The 22,948-nt window shown below is 36.5% G+C and overlaps 1 protein-coding gene across 2 annotated transcripts in view; it reads right to left on the bottom strand.

Annotated features, from left to right (window-relative positions):
• BIRC6 (baculoviral IAP repeat containing 6) overlaps window positions 1-22,948 on the bottom strand; it is a 176,040-nt gene that overhangs the window by 52,485 nt on the left and 100,607 nt on the right. For both annotated transcript variants that reach the window (XM_066546647.1, XM_066546648.1), the window contains exons 57-63: window positions 21,400-21,529; window positions 17,916-18,047; window positions 15,443-15,610; window positions 12,214-12,387; window positions 7,906-8,102; window positions 5,449-5,749; window positions 2,604-2,821 (exon numbers count right to left, since the gene is read on the bottom strand). In XM_066546647.1, the coding sequence (XP_066402744.1) occupies window positions 2,604-2,821; window positions 5,449-5,749; window positions 7,906-8,102; window positions 12,214-12,387; window positions 15,443-15,610; window positions 17,916-18,047; window positions 21,400-21,529 (1,320 nt within the window). The remainder of the gene's footprint in view (window positions 1-2,603; window positions 2,822-5,448; window positions 5,750-7,905; window positions 8,103-12,213; window positions 12,388-15,442; window positions 15,611-17,915; window positions 18,048-21,399; window positions 21,530-22,948) is intronic.

Below are 22,948 nucleotides of genomic sequence, written 5' to 3'. Positions count from 1 at the left end.
TCTTTAAAAAGCCTTTGTTATGCAAAAGAATGTAATCCCAGTTTATTAACTTTCTAAAGATATCTTCAGGATCCAGTGAAAATCAAAGCTTTCCATTGGAAAGACTGCCACATATATGGAGTTCTGGTCAAGGTCAGCAGTAGACTGTTGAAAGTAGTTCTTCCATTTGACCAGTACTGTAAGCCCCTTATTATTCTCTTTTAAGATACTATCACTGCTTAAATGATGAGAAGTATTAGAATGCTACTTAATCAATATAATTCTAAACATCACAGCTCTGTAATTATTGCTGTTTAGAACCTAATCAAGTCTAATAACACAATGAGATGAAAGGGATGGGAGTGGAAATGTTATCAAGAGAACAGAACTGAAATGTTAAGATGCTCAAGTATTTACTGATTTTGAATAAATGCTCCAAAACAAAAGGAGTAAGTTACACATATAGCTCTGACACATGATCTCCGTGACACTAAAATACGAATTACCTCCTCTCTAAGTAAGAGCAAGGAAGTCAGTCTTCCTTAAAATTTTCTAAGAGCACATTTTTCCAACAGTGCTTGGTAACAGCTAAAACAACTTTGACCAATGGTCTGCCTCAGTGATTTTAGTAACACAACTCCAATATTACAATACTTAGCCCTCATGAAGTAGTGTGGAAGTATTTACATTAATTTTTGAATTTTAGCAGGTCATTGGTGAAAAGGATGCAGAAAAAACTCTGATAAGCATTTTTTAACTGATGTTTTCCTATTTGCATATTTAGCATCCTAAACAAGTGACTTGCTACTTTCATTACTTGGTCACAATTAGCTGGAAACCACATCATGCAGTATTTGTTTTATGGCTCCAAAAAGTTTCATTTTCGGTTCACTTCTTCTTCAGTGACTTTATTAAAGATTGTGTATGAAAGAAAAGAAATGATATATGAACAGACTGCAATGGTAAAAGAAATTATCACCTGTGAAGTATCATACTGACAGTAGTCTTGGATAATCTTTTACACTGGGAATGCAATGTGTCTCGGTGATGAAACAGCTGTGTGGTTATTTTCACACAGACATTACTCATGAACATGTTGTGCCTTTAACACTCGAGAGGACTGTCATGAGCACTGAATTAAAGCACTTAAGGGAGAGTCTGGCCCCAGAAATACAAGCCTCAGTGCAGGCCTGATGGATCCCTAGTTTCAAGTTACCATCTATCACTTGATAGATATGAATTATGAGAAAGCAAGCTATTTAAAGGGTCATGGTAGCACTGAAGCAGAAGTAAGAATTAATGGTTGCCCCTTCCCTCCAAACATGCAAAAATGCTAAGGTGTTAATGTGTCAGGAGCCTAATACCCCATTAGAAGCAGAATCTCTCAGTTTCCCCTTGAATTTGATTAGCCATTAAGGTGAATTATTCTCAGGCACAACTTCATCTCTTGCTTGCTCAACCCTTCATCAGTATCAGAGCTGCTAAAATATGGACAGCCCTATATTTTGCAAGTACTAATCCATATTCAGCCACCAGGAACTGTTTCATGCAAGCCTCTACCAAAACAATGCTAAAGAGGGCAAGTCATTAATGTGGGTTTTTTTTAATACTTTAACAGACAATTGGTATATTATGTAGAAATGGTAACTTACAGTCCTAAAAAGAAAATCAGAATATACATATTCTGAATAGGCGGTGGTATAACATGGGAAATGCCTTGAAAAAGTCAAATTTTGAAGATTAATTTGTGATCTTGAATATGATGGAAATTTTTTGTGTTTGGATCTCATTTAAATATCAGTATGGAGATTGTAACAAAAATCACTGCATTAATTCATTAATTTTCACAACTCATTTATATTTGTGAAGCATTTGAAAGGAAATAATTTGTAACCAGGAGTTTAGATGATTGTGGTGGTGTTCACAGGGGTCCTAGGACAAGGGAAGAGACGAGAATCTTGACTCCATGTTTCAGAAGGCTGATTTATTATTTTATGATAATATATATTATATTAAAACTATACTAAAAGAATAGGAGAAAGGATTTCATCAGAAGGCTTGAAAGGAAAGGAATGGAAATAAAATCTTGTGACTGACCAGGCAGTCCGAGACAGCTGGACTATGACTGGCCGTTAATTAAAAACAACCACATGAGACCAATGAAAGATGCACCTGTTGCATTCCACAGCAGCAGATAATAGTGCTTACATTTTGTTCCTGAGACCTCTCAGCTTCTCAGGAGAAAAAATCCTAGCAAAAGGATTTTTCATAAAATGTGTCTGTGACAAGATGATGAATGCTAAACAAGGTAATGAGGTCATACTATCTAATGGGTATTAAGGAACCACCATTCATTGACCATTATGCCTTTCCTGCCCTGAAAAAGAAGGTTCTGTGAAAGAAACTGATTACACCTTAATGCCTCAAGACAAGCCTTCTTTCTCTACTTTTATGATTACTATGTTTGTTTGCAACATGCAGGGACAATTACCTAATCAAGTACTTTGCAATTATTTTTAAAGTCTGCAAAAATGAGGCTACAATGAAAGCGATGAGATGATTTTCTTTTTTTAATTAGAACTCTTAGTACTTCTGGCTGGTACCTGCTGTGCTGGTAAGCTTACCTCTGCCTGGTTGGGACTTGAGTTGGGCACTCGTGGTGCATGGTGGCTCAGGGCAGAGAGACAAGCCAGGATGAGATGGATGGCGCCGATTTCCAGCGCCATCCTCCGGAGCAGCACTCCGTCATCAGTGGTCAGCGGGGTGCTGCTGAACAGACTGCGCAACACGTGGAACGGCAGCGTCGGGAGCACGTTTGCTGAAGGAGACTGCAGGATATGACCTAGGTTGGAGAAGAAAAACATCAAACCCACATTTTCTTTCAACAGTTCAATAAAGCCTATTAATCTCTGCAATAGTTTATGAACATACAGAAATCTACTAAGGACTTAAGCATTCACATACAGTAAAGTAAATATCCATTACTATGTTTCTCTTCCAAGAAAAAATTCATTTTAAGGAGAGTGTAGAAGAAAGAATGTTTCGTTATTTTATTTATAGATTTGGTAAAGAATCAAATTTAAAAAATTTGATTTGCCATTTCCAGGGAGAAAACTGGTTTGGACTAATTTTTTAAAATACATATATATTTTTAATACTAGCAAATACAGCAAGATAAAGAATGCATGGGATCAGCTAATAGCAGCTCAGCTGACAAGCAGCAGTAGTTTATTACATGTAGGATTCTCTTCTGTATTCATGTGCCCAAAGTATGAATTAATGCACTGACACAAACGAAGTTTCTACTGAAGTTGAACCCATGGTGAAATACTAACATAATTGAAATTAGATGAGTTGCATGTATGAATTTTGTGCTACAAGTCCTTAAAATTTTTAACCCCTTTGCATTATGAGCAAAAATTTTCTTTTAAAAGCCATATTTCAAATAATGGAGTGGCCTATTAATGCAACACACTGAGATATGGGAAACTGTCTCAATTTTTTCCTTGTATTTAACAATACATTTCACATTCCTTCCCCAGTGCTTATATAGAGACAAGTGACAACTGGAGACGTTTTGAACAGTGAAAATACTTTAAAATAGCCAACTCTGTCCAGAAGTTTGCTTTCTATTTTAAATACTTTATTTTCTCCCTCATTCTTAAGAGTTTATCAGCTATATCATCATCCAGAGATTTAAACAAATGTCCATATTTGTGTACATGTATCTACACACATACACATGTGTAAATTCACATCTATCTGATACTCTTTGCAAAGACAGTAACAAGAAGGAATCAAAAGTCGTCTGACCAGGATCTTCATAAATAAAATCAAAAACTTCTGGAAAATAAGACTATCTGATAGAATTCCATAACTGCAGGCATAGCCAAATGAAAAGAGAAAATCGAAACATCTGCACATTGTTTATCTTTGAGACAACTACAATCTATAAGCCATAGATTTATAATTGCAGCTCTTCATATTATGCAAGAAAGTAATGAGATTCTACATGTGTGATAAGTTGCATTTCAAACAAAAAAGGAAGTTTATTAATAGTTTATACAGAAAACTCATGTGTATTACTGTGTACAACTGAACCCACATTTTGTAGAGTTGAATTCAGATGTTTGGCTAAGGGAAAAGAGAAATTGGCTGTTTAGTCCAGCTAAAACTAAGGCTACAAGGGAATGCAATTCCTGTCAACAAATGCACTGGAGAAAGAAGAGCTGCTGGCCACTAACTGCATACGAATAAACATAGGCAGAAAATTAAAGCAACCCCTACTGATGAAGAAAATTACTTTCTGGAATGGTATTCCAATAGCAGTAGTGGCTGCACACACACCCACACTACTACAAAAAAAGAAAGCAACCCAAATTCTAAATGCCTCTCTATTAAAAAAAAGAAAAGATATCAAAACTGCCTGCAGTAGTAAGGGACTGGACTACTCTAGAAACTGCATACAGTTCTTCAGTTATTTACCACTCCGATTAGGTGAGTGTAAACAGCTAGATTGAATTTTTATTGCCCAGTTTATTCTCATCTACTGTCCTGCACCTAAATACTAGTGAAATAAAAAGACAAACAGAAGGGAGAGCAAATGAGACAAGGTCCATGTTGCACACCACTCTACCACCCTATTTAGAGTGCTAAATAGAGACTAACTTCTGATGATTGCAGCCTAGAAAAACCAGCACTCTTCAAAGTCATAATCACAGAATCATGCAGGTTGGAAAAGACCCTTGAGATCATCAAGTTCAGCTGTAAACCTGACACTGCTCAAGTGCACCACTACACAACACCCAGTGAAAGCAAATGCCTTCAATGTATGAAAACATATTTCAGACACACTCTTGCACTTTTTCAAAACAGTAAGAAACACAAATATTAGAACTACATGCAGAATTCCAGGCTCATTTGCAAAGACACTGACAACAAATTTTTCTCCTGGCTTGTCTGTTTATTCTTTGAAGAACATCCCATTTCTCCTCTGAACTCACACTATCAAGGCAGAGCTTCTGTTTAGGCAGTTTAATCACCAAAATCTTTAGATCTTACTCTCCTTTACTAAAACATTATTCAATGGTTTACTCTACATTTGTTGTAGCTTTGCTCTTATCCATATTATTCTACATTTGGTTGTGGAATTATAGGATGTTTGCACAATTAGTTGAGCATTTCCAGCTACTTTCTGTCTGAATGCAGTTAGCTTGACAATGTCATTGTAGGTTTTATCAGTGCTTATTTTACAATTACTCTGACATGAGATGAGAACTCTTGAATATTGATGATTGTGATAAAATTTTGCCAGAGAGAGCTTATTAGAGACAACAGTTTATCAAAGATGCCTGCAACATGCTTCTGCACAAACCAATGCTAACTTCCTGATAAAAGAAATACAGTGCAAATAAATTTAGGTAAAATGATCTGTGGTCTACAAAGAAAGGTAATAATTACAGCACATACTTCCTTCACCATCATCTGTAACTCCCAACACCAATCTCAACAGACACTGAGCATGTTTCCGTTCTTTTAGCAGCACCTCAGCATAGCCCGGGAGACGGAGAAATAAACCAAAGGCAGCCAGAGAATGTGCAGGTATGGGAGACATAGTCTGGACTGTTGACTTGATCGGTGGAGGCTCTGCAGCAATTGTTTCTGGTGCTTCATACACCAATTCCCCTGATTGTTCAATGGTAACCCATTCAAACTGATCACTGTCCTTCTGTTTTTCTTGTGTGGCTGACGTAACCACTGGAGTGCTCACCTTAACCAACAGAAACAACAAAGAAATTTAGCAGTCATTCAGTTAAACGCCTTAAACAAAAATTCTATTTTACAAAGGATCTAAAAGACATGCAATCTTAATGTAGGACACAAAAAAGAAGTCACATGAACTACTCCACCATTTGTAGATACAGGGACCATGCCAAATGGCCTGAAAGGGCATACTTGTTGCATTTTCAATACAGTGCTACAAAGTTGTGCCTACACAAGCAAGCAAACATATTTTGGCAACCTAAATCCTCAGTTAAAGTGTGCTGCTTAAACACAGAGGTGTAAGACTCACAAATTACTCTGAGGTAAATACAAAGATTCATTTATGTACTATACTGTTAAATAAGAAACGGCCCTTTATTTTTAACATTAAACACTGTGACCATAATAAGTATTTAATTTTTAGTTACCTATTGTAAAAAGAAGAAAAATTAATCATAATGCCTTCAAAAACAAAGAATAACTTCAGGTATCTTAGCAGTTTAGTAGCAACTTGTAGCAATGAGCCTTTCGTAGCAATGAGCCTTTTGAACTTTTGATTGATTTGGCAGGCTTTATTACTATTATACTCTAACAGAACAGTCTGTTTTATGACCAGAGGACAGTATAGTCAAGCATTATAATGGGAGTCAGAGTTTAAGGGGGCAGTAGCTGTACAGTGCCCCAAGACACAATCAAACAATTTAAATGAAATTATGACACTGAGGTCCCCTCTCATAATTAAATGTCACAGAGGTTTCAAGTTTTCATGCTATTCAGATAAACTGATTTCATCATATTTAGAATTTTAGCACTTATTACCAGACTGATATAAACTGGGAAAGATGAATATGAAAAGCCTTTACAGAAATTATCCAGAATACCAAATTCCTAATTTAAAGTCAAAGCCATGTTTTACTGCATTTATTCCAATTATGTTCACATTTCTCCAGTGACTTGGAGAAATATAAAAGTAAAATTAAAGAATTAAGGGTCTGGAGAAATCATCAGTTTTCACTCTGAACAGTGAGTATTTAATTTTTTTTATGGTTTGCAGAATTCTTATTCAGTATTTGAATCTAAACATATATCTCAAGCTAAGAAATTGTGAAAAGATAGTAAGTTCCTAGGACTATAGAAAAAGAAGGAGAAAAGGAATGAAATTTCTCATGGTCATAACTTACTTTTCATGTCTTGCAGAATTCCACATATCCGTTTGCTTCAATACAGAGTACACATTATCCCTCTTGGAATTCATAACACAGTAACTGTTTATGTAAATACTTCTTCAACTTGCAATTTTTGAAATGCATTGGTACTAGACCTCTAAGGCCTTTGTAGAACTATTTACAAAGGATGCATATTAATTATCCAGTCTCACTACAGGGTTCCTATGGTTGCCATAATTTTACAGTCAAGATACTGAATAATGTACTCTCAATACATATCCATAGTATGATACCCTTAATTCATGATTAATTCAGTTTCAAAGGGAATAAATATTATTTCCTGTTAGGAGTATCAGCCAAAAGCTTCAAAAATATTGTCAAAAAGAATCTGAATAATTCACAGGTTATTTCTTCCCTTTTTAGCAGTGTGTATTTAAAACAGCAGCCAAAGGAGTAATTCCACACTAATGCCACTACTGACACTTTTGAAATGTCTATCAGTGCATCTAGAGGAATTATATATATATATAAGTATACAAATAATATCTATTATTTCTTCATATTAATATAATTAAGATGATACTGTTATTTATAATAATAAAATTACATAATCTTTGAGAACTGAATTTCACTTAACCATAAAAACATCTATGAGGGTACACTTGCACGAACAACTAAGTGATAAGCAAGTATGCCTTTATAGTACATCAGTAACTTTATTTTACTGCACCCTCCAAGGTATTTTAAACAAACAGAAAAAGCTTGCCTTGGTCCCAACAAGACCACAGCTACTCAGGCAGTCTGTGACATGGACAGGGAAGCACACGTACAGCTGGACAGGGCTGCAGAGTTATCCATTTGCCTCTTTTAAAGTAACTTCCCCAAATAACTGAGAAGTTAAACTGAACTATAGGGAAAGACAAGGAAAATACTGTCCTCAGACAAACAAACAAAATACTCTCAGCATATTTTCCAACACTTATTTTTTTCTACTCACTTGTTGAATTACGTCAGGATAAAGCATAGGGAGTCTCTCTGCAATAAGAGCCAATCCACCCATGCCAGCAAAAACTTGCAGTGGAGACTGAATGGGACAAGTTTCAAGAAGTGATTCATCTAGAACTGCATCCATACACTCATCCCCAGGACTGATGGCTTCATCTTCAGGGCAAGGTCCCAGTAAATCTGCATGCTCTACAAAAACAAACAGAAAAGAAATTAATATATATCATCAACACTGTCTTTATTTGTTTGTCCTCATTTAAAAGTGGTTTTCAAAAGTACTGATTCCTTCTCAAGCAAAGACTGAGTCAAGAACCTGAAATGAATACAAGAATGACAAAAGAAAATAAATGTGTTAGTGGTACCTTCTCGGGTTTCTGTGGCTGAGATGACCCCTGAAGTATCAGAAAGTCTTTTTTCCCAGCACCGCGACCAAAGAAGTAGTCAAGATTCGTCAGTTCTGCTTTTCAAGGTTGTTTATTTTTCCTTATCTATTACATTCTTTCTCTGACCTGCTGAGATCTGCCTGGCAGGTTGGTTTGTGGCACACTGACTGCCCTCAGGGCGGTGTTATCTTTTTATACTAAGAACTACGTGTACTTTATTTACAATAATTTTCCAATACCTATCACCTATGTTAGATAGTCTGTCTCTACTCTAAACCAATCCAGAAGTGTCACTATCACAGCAGAAGATGGAGGACAAGAAGAAGGAGAAGAAGGACAGGACACACCCAGATCCCTTCATCTTGCTTTTTGAACCCCCATTCTAAAACCCCAAAACTCTGCTTTTTCACCCTGTGACAGATTAACTATCATTCTACTCAAACTCTCGTGGCTTTTAAACTTCACACAAAGTTGGTAATTTTTTCCATGGGCTAAAATCAAAGGCACAGGTGTTTTTGACTCCGTGCCAAGGTCTCTGAGCCCTGACAGGGTCTTGAATCACCCAGGGCAGCCAGAGGAATGTCCTGGGTCCTGACAGTACCTTTTGCCAATGACAGCAGATCCATGTCAAACTCAGCATTATTTACACATGGCTACATGTTAATTATTAGAATTTAATGTTTTATTAGAATTTGATCTATGCCTTCAAGACTTTGCTAATTTTGGAGTTATGACACTTTTTAACACTCATCTAGAAGTAGGTTTGTTATTCTCCAATAAAGAGTTTACAGCTGAAGAAAGGAAAGATAACCTTAAATCTTAACCTGTTTTGCTTTTCACATCTCTTCTCTGTGAGGTGTCAAAATGACCCTCTGCAAAAGCCATGAGATTTAATTCTATTCTTCCTCATGAAAAAAAGATCATGATCTGGATTTCTAACTTTCTTCTAACCTCCATCCTCCATCCTCCCAGTTTATGACTTAGCACCCTAATATCTTGTACAACAGACAAAAAAATGAACATTCTATGCACTTACACACAAAAGTATATACAGAATATACAAAACCCTACCACAATTCCTTATTGCCAAACATCAGCCCTCTTTGCTAATTGCCACAGGCAAACTTCAGTGAATATCCTGTATATTTAATCTAAAAATCTGTTTTGCAGATTATATTTTTAAGCAATGTAATGCAGGGGTCCTCCAAGTCTTCAGAGTACAGCCACATCAAAAGGCAGGAGAGACCAAGTGGTCTCAGTATCTCTTCACTGTGAACATTCTGACACTCATCATAATCCTCAGTTATACTCCAAATATATAGCACACATGCTATTATTTATTATATACTTGTAAAAACACAGAAGCACATTAATGAATAACTTGTGCAGCTACCAAAATAAATTTCTTATGAAAAAACTTTTAAACAGCAGACACTGTATCTTTTAACAGAGACTTCATCTTTTAAAACTGTTCCTTTCTAATTTGAAAGGGAATAGCAAACAGCAGGTCTTTCCCCATCCTAATTCTCAACTTTAAAACATGCAAGAAGCACCGTGTTACAAGGACATCACTGATATACTGTGGGAGGATCACACTGCTTTGGAATAATATGATCAAAGTGTAAGATTTAATAAGCTTAAATCAGGGACATGTAGGAATATGTACATCAATTCATCCTACTTCAAAAGCAAAGACTATGAAAAGTCTGTCTGAAGAAGTCTTTCAGAGACAGACTAAGAAAAGGTCGCAGATACCTTTAAAGCAGGATAATCCTTGTAAGAAAATGTCCAATCGTAACACTTTCAGTACATACAGCTTTGATGTCTACTGTTCTAAAGGACAGGCAGAAACCTCTATGGAAATGCTCCTTTTCCCCACAGACAGTGGGTGAGGGTGTCACAACCTTGCTGGTATCAGCAAGGAACCACCTTCCACCAGACATGTGGAGGATTCCACCTCACTAGGCTGAACGTGATTTGCAATTCAATTGCTTGCAGTGGCATGAATTGATCAGACTGCAAGAAATGTTAGATATCCTTCATAACGATGGTTTTAAAAGAAAGATTTTGACCAAAAACCTCACCCCTCTGTTCTGCAGTGTAAAAAGCTGTAAGCCTTCCCAAAGGAAGACAACAAGAAAATATAAACACTGAGATATTGATAAAGCACTGAAAACTGCTTCTCTGCAAAAGACACTTGAAAAGTAAGTTCTCAGTGAGTAAAGCTATAGGCAGATCCTTTCATTGTGAGTGCAAACACAGTAACTTCTTCAATATTCACTCAAGGAGTTACACTTAAGTATGCTTTTCAAGTCCTTGCTTTAGTTAATTTTCTTATAATCCAACTGAAACCATTTCACCTCCAGGAGCATTTTCCAGGTTTTCAGTGAAGTCATGCACTTCACTGTGGAAAACTGCTGATCTCATAAAAGGCATTGAAGCAGACAGAAAAAAATGTAAATAAATGACACTCTTCCTCAAGTAATAGGAAATGTAGCACTAGAGACACCATGTGAACCTATAAAATCTATCTAGTAGGTCAAAAATCTATCCAGGTGTCAAAAACCCTGCAGTCTACTTTAAGTAGCAAGTAAAGGAGCACTGATATGTAAGAATAATTTCTCTAGATATTACACACTAGTGAAGAAAAAGCAGTAGCTCTGACCTTCATTATTGCTGAGTGGTGATTGTGAATAAAACTAATATTTTGCTGTATATCACTGCAGATCAGTGGATTTGTAATGACAAGCTCAAATTTAAACAAAAAAGTGCCCAATAACTTAATGTAAGTTCAGAGGACCTTTATGTCTTCACACAACTTTACTACTAAATTGAAACTTGTCTAATGATTTGAGTTTTAATCAAATAGTAAAATATTTACTGTATGTTTAGAATTCAAATAAAGAGCATAAGTAAACCAAAGTATTATTTGAAAAAGATCTATCTCTTAATAGTGTGAGAGATATGTATATCCAAACACTGCATAGAGTCATGAAAGGCTAATTTCAGACCAGATATCAAGAAAATTATAATTGGTTTTCAACACTTCTGTTTCTTATCTTTTCTAGAAACAGACTATCAAGTGAACAGGTTTTAAAAGAAGCCCCTGTCTGAAAAGAACTGAATGATTAATTTTGGAATTCCATGTGTGTCAGCAGGCTGATGATCAGCAGATTACAATCAGCTTAATTTCAAAGTCCCATTTCTCTAAGTCTTGCCTAAAGGAATGATATAAAAATATTTCAGAACAGACTCCTGGGACAGATCTCCTTTCCCCTTCCCCAGCAAGGAGATAGCAAGCAATTGGCAGAAGTATTATCAATAAATACATCATATTAGAAAATGTTAAATGTTTTTAAAAGTTGCAGTTATAAGATCTGCTTAGATGGCTTGAGAGAAATCCCCATTTTCAAAGCAGCATTTGGTACATAAGATAGCTCAATAAATAAATTCACAGGCTTCTCTAACTCATTTCATTTCCAACAGCTCCTGTATTACAGGAGTTATGACACTTTTTTTAAGGTACTGTCGGGACCTTAAAAAATAACCCAGGACATTCCTCTGGCTGCCCTGGTTACCAGCACAAACACACTTACTAGAGAGAGCTGATATACATGTCAAGAAATAAAATATACTGTATATATCCAATCACAATTGTATCACATACAATATTACAATGAAAAAAGAAAAGTGAAACCAGAGCAACCATATTGGAGCATCTTATAGATATAATTTAGGCAGGGAATGAATTAATACTTTATCACAAAGTTTAGCTCTTATCTGGAAAAGAATAGCTCAGGAAAATCATCCAAGAAAATACAAAAAACTGCTGTTTCTCATCAAGAAAATCAAAACAGTTTTTGTCCAAAATAAAAACATTTTTAAAAGGAGTATACCAACAAAGTAAGAACACTCACCTTTTTCTGTGTGAAGACGTTTAAATGAGTCTGTTTTTGATAAGCTTGGATCTGAGATTACTTTGGAACCAAGTTTAACTGTCAAATCTATGGATCGGTATCCTTGAGGGAGTTTGCGGTCATACAGCAAAGTCAGAAGCTGGGCAAGTGTCATTTCAGCTGGTAATGGCTGACCTAGACAACAAAGGCATCAAGTCAGAGAGGAAAATTCTGACTGGGTTACTTTAACATACATATCCAGGTGCTGTTCATTACTTGCACCACAGAAGCCAAGTAGACTAAATATCATCTGGCTCCAAACTAAGGCCTTCATTTTACCATTTGTTCTCTTGGGAAAAGGGGCCCCATCAGTTTGGAACCAATCATCAAAAAGATCTATGCCAGCATTCCCTAAGACAGCCCTGTGCTGAGAGCACAAGCACTTGGCACATTTAACAAATGGCTAAGGCTGTAATTTGATGTGCATTTTAAGTGGGTACTGGCTGTCCCCCGCTATTAAACACCACTGCCTATGCAGCACCATTGAATTGTGGGAGCAGAGAGGTGTCTGCAACTGGAAGGTAAAACAGGTGGTATTGAAAAAAGTGGAAAACAAAGAAACTGGCAATTCTTTCTCAGGCCTACTAATCCCAAGCCTAGCTCACTACTCCTGTGTCAAGACAGCAGGGAAAAAAAAAAAAAAGGGCACTTCCAGGATCACTTTTCTCCACAGCAACATAGACTTGAAATGCACATGCAATACAGTCCAAATGGATTACTTTAATTCAGGTTTTGGCCACTTTGTTGATTGCAAATATGTTCTTGCCTGAAATTACAAGCTAATCTGAAGGCTGGAAAATTTTGTCTGAAAACAAGTAGATTTACACATTAAATATTTTAGAGTTGGATCATATAATAGCAAGTCCATTTCATCATGATTGCACTTAATCAAGTAAAACAACATCTAAGAGTTCTTTAGTAACAATCTGTTTCTTCAATTGAAGATTATGTCTTAAGAAAAGCAAAAATTCAAAACGCCTTGCCATTGTACAAGGTAATAACAGTCTGCTGTGCAAGACACGACCAGATCACAAATAAAGAAAGGTTTACATGACCATTGCAAGACAATCAACATTTACCAGCTACATACTGAAAACAGGCACTGGGTTTTGATCTCATCTCCAAAATAACAGTATCATAGACTATCCTGAGTTGGAAGAGACTCACAAGGATCAAAGCCCAACTCTTGGCCCTACACAGGACAGCCCCAAGAGTTACACCATGTGCCTGAGAGCATTTTCCCAGTGCTTCTTGAAACATCAGGCTTGGGGCTGTGACTACTTCCCTGGGGAGCCTGATCCAGTGCCCAACCACCCTCTGAAGGAAGATCCTTTTCCTAATATCCAACCTAAACCTCCCCTGACACAACTTCAGGCCGTTCCCTTGGGTCCTGTCACTGGTTACCAGTCACTGGAAAAGAGATAAGCCTGCCCCTCCTCCTTCCCTCATGAGGAAGTTGTTGACTGCAAACGAGGTCTCCCCTCAGTCTCCTCTTCTCCAGGCTGAACAAGTGACCTCAGGCATCCCTCATATGGCTTCCCCTCAAGGCCCTTCACTCTCTTCATTGCCCTCTTCTGAACTATCTTTAATAGCTTTAAGTCCTTCTTATATTGTGTCACCCTAAACTGCCCCCAGTACCTGAGGTGAGGCCGGCCCAGAGCAGAGTAGGACAACCCCCTCCCTTGCCTGGCTGGCAATGCTGTGCCTGATCTGCCCACTCCCCAGAAGAGCCTGTAACCCTCCGTCATGGCACACCAATCACTGGACTCATCCCACCAGGTTTTGCTCATTGTCCTCACTTGACTATATGATGCTTTTATCCCCAGTTGTCTGTTCTTGTTCTGTTTATGCTGAATAATACGTTTTGCACCTTTAAGATTTGTTCTGAGAGTGAAGGAGGGAGAGAAGAAGCACGCAGTTTGTTTTCAGACACTGCACTCACTCCTCCACATTCCTGCTCCCGGCTGCAGATGGACAGAGCTCTCCTTTGTTTAAGTTAGTTTTAGCTAGCTGAGGCAAAGAAGTTCCCTGGACTGTGTTTGTTTTTTTTTTCCTTTCCTTTGGACCTGTTTAAAGCTGCTCTGGCCTGAACACCAGAAGAGCACCAGCAGCTCAGACCTGTGGCCCACTGGGCCGGGCCTGGGCCGTGGCATTTCCAGCACTGGAGGGACTGATCAGAGTAACCCGGGGAAGGGACTTTCTCAGTTTGTCATCGCTTTTAGAGCAGCAAGGGTTTTTATTGTTTAATATTGTTTAGGTTTTATAATAAACAGGTTTTTTCCACTTTTCTCCAAGGAGGTATTTCTTCCAGAACCAGCTGGGGGAGGGGTCAATTGAATCTGCTTTTCTAGAGGAGCCCCTTTGGGGGTTCTCTCCCAAATTTGCCCTGAACCAGGACACTCATCAATTTTAGATATTTTAATCCAAGTATACTATCCTGCTAATAACTGCCAGAGGACAGCCTCAAAGCTGGTAATTGGATAGTAAGTCTCAAATTTAGGGATTTTTGAGTGAAAATGACTTTGATCAGAAGTTGACCACTTAATTCCATTAGCTGGATGCAGACAAGAAGCTGTTCTGCATAATAATGAAGCGTTTCACTCATGTTTCTGTTTTTTATTCCTGATCTAAGTCACCGCAATTTCTTCCTGAAAAAAAGAGATTGCCAGTCTTGCTATACCACATCTGATATACATGGAACATGACCAACTGCTTAGGACATGCTGTGCTTTTAAAACACAAATGTTATGGAATTCAAGAATATTCCTGAACTGGCAAATCAACCCTTCAGAGAACAATGCAAGATGGTTGCCCACTTAGAACCTGAAGTAATAGGGCATTTTTACCAGTTCAGTTCTGCCTTGTATGTGGAAGAAAACCTATAATGTCACCTTTCAAATCCACCCTTTCATTTGTGAGTGAAAGTGTTTTGAGAGTTTTCTTAGGAATAAGGTACTAAACTTCAAGGGAGATGAACATAATTGCCACTTTTTTTGAGCTGCTATGATGCTACAATGCTGCAGTTGCTGATGTTATAATGATTTCCAGTTGAAAGCTGTTTACCAGCTCCACACTTCCAAGATGCTAATGCCCATTACCATTGTAACAACTTCCTGATCAAAAAAAACCATAAAAAAAAGCCACTGAAAAAACCATAATTTTGATACGTAAAATGTATTATTAAAGTTACCTGGTAGTAGTTTATGGTACAGATGAAAGACTGGAACACTAATGGTCTTGCTGGAAGATTCTCCTCCTGAGGAAGAAGCACCAACTTTATCTGCCATCACTCTTCCTCGCCTCGATGGTGGACGTGGAGGGGTGGATGAAACAGCTCTTTTTGACTGAGATTTCAAACCTAGTACAGAAGTAAAAATTTTCAAGTTGATCTAGTATTTATACCTTCAGTTTGCCAAGATACAACATACTCAAAACCTTCAATGATAGAAAAATAGATGAACTTTACCTCACTGGCTAATTAAATGCCAGAACAATATTTTTGTATAAAATATATTTGAATATAATCCCAGTATTTTTAGTGAAAAGGCTGTGCATTCTCTTAAGCGCCAAACATAAACCAAACCATAACTAGATGACATCATGCAAAAAAAAAGCAAAAGCTATTCTGATTCTGCTGTCATTGAAGAGTGTCTCACAATGAGCCCTAGAGCAAAATGTTTTTAGGCTGTCTTTTCACCTGAAAGCAAAAAAGGCAAATTTTCCCAAACTGACAGACATTTCAGCACAGATTATAGCTAATAAACCCTTGTCTGGCCTACAAAGGTGACTTTAGCTGCAGTACTGACAGTACCACATGGGATGAAAGGTGCCTTTATATGTGCTTTCCAAGTTCCCTGACCCCAAAACATTTGAAGTAAGCACTACATGAAAATCAGGAGGTAGACTAGCTACAGAAGAGCTTACTGTTACTACACAGCAAGACTGCCTTATCTTAGGACAGCTTAAGGTGACTTAAGGTACAGCACAATTATACTGCAATCATGTACCCTTCTGTGCAGGTGACAGAGGTAAAAAGCCATCAGGTCAACAGACAAAGACAGACAATTACTAACTCATCATTGTCCAAGAGCTGCCACAAAACTAACAAGATCCACACTTCAAATGCTGTAATACACTCTGGTTTCAGCTGATCATTAGAAGCAGCTCTAATGTACAACACATTGTCCAATAATCTCAGTACACTAGACTAGCTTGCTTCAGGAAGATCAGGCTGCAAATACCATCTTCTCCCTCTATTAATTTTACCCATAGGTAAAAACGTAAATACTTTCAACTTCTTGAGATTCTGAGGACACTACAAAACCCTCAGAATATATGAAAAGTTATTACAAAAGAAGAAAATATTTGACCAACAGGCAGTAAAACAAATCCAAATTAAATAAGTTTACATTTAAACTCTTACTAAATTGGAGAAAATTGGAAATATCAGAAAAAAACCTGAAATCTGCTTCTTTTTAATAGAGAATGAGCTATATCACGCAGTAGGATGAGCGATGTAACTGGAATGGCAGGGCTGACTGTACTATGCCCTATCTTCAAACTTGGCTTAGTATTTTTGTTTCTTTCTAGATTTTCTGTGTTTTAACCCTTTCCTTGGACCTATTAATATTTTAGATACTACTAAAACATGTTTAACTTGTTTATGCGGCCCCTACTGTAACTATTTTGTCAGATAAAGATGCTGTAATTAACATAGCTATGTTGTTTTAAATGCCCACCAAGTTCAGTGAAACTGCTGCCCTGTTCAAACTTTGTGTTAAGTTATATCTACATCTAAAAACCTGAAATAAAAGGCTTAAGAAATATTGGTGCCAAAAGTCAGAGGAAATCAGCATCTCTGCTTTATGCTTCATGAAGTGTGAATGAACTCAAGGTAGCTCAATAATGGCAAAAAGCTAGATAGGAAAGGAGTAGTTTGAAGTTCATTAATCAACTTTAAACTGAAAGATGAATGACTTCTACAGCCATCATCTGAACTGCAACATTTGTGTACCACTGCAAAATTACTATGTTCAATCTATATGCTCCAACAAAAGGTTTGCATTTTTGTAAGAAAAAGGGCTTACACAAGAGGCTTTTGAAGGCTTGACCCAATAGTTTTTATAAACTGAATGCTTTGAAAGAAACTCCAGTATTAGTTGTTTCCAAGTAGAATAACATGGGTTTATGCCAAAATCTCCATTTGACAGTTTTTAGTAGAGTACCATTTGCTGTTATGCAAAATATGTGGATACCTTTTATTTCCAAAGCATATTTTCAGAAGAGCGGTGACTAAACTCTGTTGTACCAGCTACTGCAAAAAGCGGAAGCAATAATACCCTCCAAGCTCCAGGGGTGTCTTTAAAAAAATCCTGTAAAATACCCTAGCAACAGCATCCACGAAGATATCACTGACACATATATTTAGGTGTACATAGAATTGACAAATTTGTCACAGTATAATATATTAGAGGCAGCTGTTTCACCAGGAATCAATCTTTCTTGCCTAACAGTCAGTTACATTACAATTGTAGTACGAGGGGCTACCATCTTTCTAACCATCACTAGTAATAAAGTTAATTATTGGTAGATATTTTCTTCCCCTAACACACTTTTAACACCAGAAAGATCCATTTTATAAAAGACAGAAAAAAAAGACATACCAGAAGCAACAACAACGCTGTAATTGTCCTGAAATCCATTTTCTGCTTTAACCTTTTCTTTCTCCTCATAATTCTTCTTTTCTTTATCTTCCTTCTGTTCATTAATTAGCTTAGCTGTAATACTAGGCGTATCTATATGGGAATGGAGAGGATAAGGACAAAGAAAGAGAGGAAAGAAAAGCATTTCAAGATACTGAGTTGATTTTATTAGTTTCTAAGCTGTTAACAAGGCTATTCTCAACTACTGTAGCATTTCAGAGTTCCAACACAGGCAGCAATAGTCTTGTCAATACCTATAAATTAAGGTACTATAGTAATTCTGTCCCCTTCTTCCCCCAAAACTCTGTTCTCTGACAATTTCAATCTGTAAGTTTAAAGCCATTACTTGATGAGTCAAGTGTTTTCACATTAAAAAACACTAAACCACTGCAATCAACCAAAAATGAGATTAAGCAAAAAATCTCTAGCCAAACCCAAGCCAAATGAACCAAAAAACCCACAATAAATCTTGACAAAAAAACAAAAGCAAAAAAATCCAACAAAAAAAGAAATAGCTTTTTTTTTTTTTAAGGATGGCTGCAGACTTATTTAAACATGATCTTGTATTCGGGTCTGGATATTTCTTGTTACATACTGATCCAATTTCAGAACTGGTAAATTCTCTTCCTTTGGAAAAGAAAACTGGAAGATGCCTGAAGTACATTACACAACCAAATCTTGAGCTGTTTAAGAGAACATTGGATTACTGCAGTTCGACCATTTTGGTTCAATCACTAGAACAGATCACAACTATCAGTACATTATTAAATCTAATCTAACTTATTAAATCACTGATAATTGGTGAAAATGGACAATTTCATACCCTGTGTGGTACAACCCTGGCACCAAAATGGCCAAGTAATTCTCTGAGTTGTTTCCACATAGCCACAGCAGCTTTAAGGTACAACCAGACTCAAGACCTAGAAGTAACATGCAGCTACCTTAACTGTGTGTCACCAGTGGGTGAGGTGCTGAAAGGGATGTGATTTGGCTGCCTGGAAATATATTATAATTTGTGCCTGAAAACATTAGTTATGTCTGTATTAGACAGCACTGGAGACTAAAAAGAGATACAGAGTGTGAAACTACTGCCACTTAGGACTCAACATTCACCCACACACAATCTCTATGCATAGATCTGTGTGTATATATACAAACGTGTGTGTGTATATATATATATACACATACAAGTGTATCTATGAGACTGTGAATGGTTTTGGCTTTTAAAAAACTTTCATTATTATTATTATTACTACTACTATTATTATTATTAAATTTCTGAGTTGCTCTAGTTTTGTCCCATGGACTCAATGTCCACTTACTGCTGAGCAATGTAAAGGTCATTAATAAAATTATTAAAGAAGGTTAAGCAATGGTATTTTAACTACTCAGGTGAAATCCAGATTTGTTGTTCAGTTTTTCTGACTCCAACAGTAACTCAAGTCTAAGGTGCATGAACTATAAAACACCTGGTACTCTTCCAGGCAATCCTATCTGCTGTGTACTGCACATTTTCTTCCTATGGTGAAGGGATGCAAGTAGCAGATCTATCAGTGATTTCATGACCCCTTTCTCCCCCTCTTTTTTTTAAAGCTGGGAAAAAAGTACAAAATGAATATGGGTCCTGTGACTTATTCATGCAGAAAGTATGAAATGGTTAATTTGAGACATTAACACTAATAAAGAAAAAAGTTAACCCAATGGACAGATTCTGACACAGGATCTTCATGACTTCTATCGCTATAGTGGTGACAGCCTTTTCTTTATTTTCTATCCCAATCCACCCCTTCTCTCTCTCTCACCCTAAACACACAGCTTGCTCCTCTTATAGTCAAGCCTTCCTTACTCTGTCCTGACCATGGATTTCCTAGAATGCCATACAAGAACCACAAAGCCAAGGCATAACAATGCAGCAGCAAACCCTAAAGTTATGGTGCCCTACAAAGTCAGCACTATTTTCAATTTCAGGCATAAGAGTCTACCACATCATCACATTCTCCTCTCCAGACCTTACTAGCACTGGCTATCAAGCTGACAACAATGCACCACTAAAGCAGCTACTCAGGACAGTTTGTCACTGCTCAGCAACTGATCCCTACCTCGTACAAAGTGACCATCCCACCCATTACAGTAATGAGATCCTTGTGCAGTTTGTGGTCAGAAAAACCTTAGTCACATTTCACACATGACTCTCTGGACAGTAAACAAATATAGAACTCTATCAGAAATAGTGAACTATTCCTTGATAAATAAGATCCAAGCATTTAGCTAGGAATGGATATTTTTCTATTAAAATCCTAAAACACATCTTGTCCTTTCTAGTATTCTGCCAAATAATATTTTAGTACTCCTATCAGCTTGTTAGGCAACATTTATCGCCCCAACAAATTTGTAAGTATAAACATTTCCATAGATATAAAAAAGCAATAGTTGCTTTTAACTCCATGAAGACCTGTCTCATAAATGAAAAGTTGATCTACCCTGAGTTCCAAAGAAGTACACAATCAAGTAAACCTACATCTAGGAGCATACATATCTAGTCAGATGAAGAGGCGACTAAGAGCACACCCTTCAATGCACATCTCCCTTTTGGCAAAAACATAATTGCTCTAACAATCTTTGACTTTTCTTTGGCATTATTGAGAACCACATTTTAAGAGTAAAGAAGTAGTCCTGGATTTGTTTATTTTTTTAAAACTAGACATGTATAAAACTGATTTTTCATTTAACATGTCCAAACAATTTTTACTCTATTCATTACTAGAGGAGAATCAACTTGCATTTTGCCTGGTTTTACCTAGAGAGCTCTGGCATGGAGATGACATCTTCAGTATGAATTCTACTTGCTAACTAAATTTTAAAAAATTATTACCCATAATCTTTAACATATAGTTCTGTTTCCTGAAGTATTAAATAACCACTAAAATTAAAGACTGGATTCATTTTAAGATTAAGATGTCTACCATTTAGGTGTCAAAGTCCATATTATGGTCTCTGAGAGGTTAATCTCAGTGTATATTCAAGTAGTATAACTGAAAGTACTGAAATTTAAAAAACAAGTAAATAAATTAATGCCATAACATTATCCTCTCACTGAGCATAATTTAAAAATTAATATCTAAAAGTAAATGATACTTTTCATTTTTCATTTAGTAAGCAAATGCAAATATTTATAGAGCAGACAAATGTATAACCACAGAAATTAGATGAAGCCCTTATCAAGGTCCTTTTCACAGGACACACATCTCCACCTTGAGATGTACCACTAAGTTCCAGGCTATTTAACTGACAAAATTTTGGGAAATTTAATGAAAGGATAAAAGACAGTGTGTTTTAAATACTGATATTTGCAGTCTGATTTCTATGGTCCAACAAACAATGTAAGTTTTGTTTAACTGCATTTAAAAAAGAAGCAAAACAAAACCATGAACTATTGCAAACTTGCCTGACACACGATCAAGAACCTCTGCTAGAGTTGTTGAGACAGGCAAGTGAAGAGTACGAAATTTGTGTCCAGCTCCATACATTGGATGTTGAATTACATGACTAGTAGCATTAATTCGACCTTTGTACAGCTGAAAGGAAAAAAGAGTCAACATTAATTATGACTTTAACACTGAGAAATAAGTTAAATCACTATGTTCTTATAAAGCCACATCAGCTAGATAAAGCTAAATCCTTAGTATGCTAAAAAAGAAAACTAATATATCCTTCAACTTTAGAGGTAAATAGTAAAAATACATCAAATTAGGACATGTTTAGCTTTTTAACTCCAAATAATTTGTTTTGAAAACCTACAATATTTTTAGGACCAGAAACAGTATGATATCATCTTTGCTTTAAAAAACCCAATCATTTTACATAGTTGTAATATGACAGAAAAACCACAAGCCTGAGACTTGCCAATATTTAGGAAACAAAAACTTAACTCTGAAACTAAATATCAAAAAACAACAACGTACTTAGAGTAGAGAAAGATGATGTTTTTCTGTTGCTCTCACTTGAGGAGGAAGTTTATTCAAGACTTAATATCTACTTTTTGTTATTATGACAGGTAACTAAGTCACTATTAAAATGTTAAAACATTGCAAATATTTTACCATAATGTATTTCAGACAGCCCTGAAGACCTGTTTATGCATATCAACTTACAGGACCAATTAATTGTTGTGCAATGCAATTTAAAAAAAATTTACTTCCTGACAACCAGAACTGAGCTTCTGAAAAACAGTTTTGGTAAGAACTTGTAAGATAAAAATAGGGAATTGATCTTTGAAAGGTTATGTAGTTGGAAATTCTAGGAGTATATCCTGTACATCCACTTTATTTTTAAGGCTTCTCTTTGCATCTTATAGGAGGAATCATCTCACTAAGAACACAATTCCCCAGTGTTTTTAATAAAAGAAACTGAACTATGACAACTTCAAGACATGTTTTCTGCTTTTACATATCTAGTAACAGCTTCTGTAAAAATCTGTTGTACGTAAAATAACAAAACTGGTAACTGATGTTACCTTCACATTATCAATTGACTTGTTAACAATTATTCAGCCAATTTAAAACATTTAAATGTTTGTGCTAAAACTGTATTTGTGCCTCCTTTTCCATTTTATACTATCTGATCAGTTTCCCTCTCATGTTATCTCCTGCAGTGCTTTACTTCTGAGATGCAGAAACCAAAGCAGCAAATACTTTTTTCTGGATTATCTTTATCTGGGAGTATCAGATCTTTTAAAGAAACTTGTGGTTTTGCCCTGTTTTTTTAGTCACAGCCTTCAATGGAGAGCACTTCAGACATCAATTGTAATTCTGTTCCAGTGAAGCATGTGGAACCATAAAGCATACATCTGCTTTATAAATGAATTCACATATTTGTCACTCTATTCATGGCATTTTGGCTAACTGCTGAAGCATGTCTGCCAATTTTGACTATGACTGATCCTTAATGATACTGCTAAGGACTACTGAACAGATATTGTATCTATATTTATTGCT

This window comes from Molothrus aeneus, chromosome 3, assembly GCF_037042795.1.
Source record: "Molothrus aeneus isolate 106 chromosome 3, BPBGC_Maene_1.0, whole genome shotgun sequence".
NCBI classification, from domain to species: Eukaryota; Metazoa; Chordata; class Aves; order Passeriformes; family Icteridae; genus Molothrus; species Molothrus aeneus.
The sequence above is the reverse complement of the archived record's forward strand: the minus strand, read 5'-3'. Positions and strand labels throughout refer to the sequence as shown.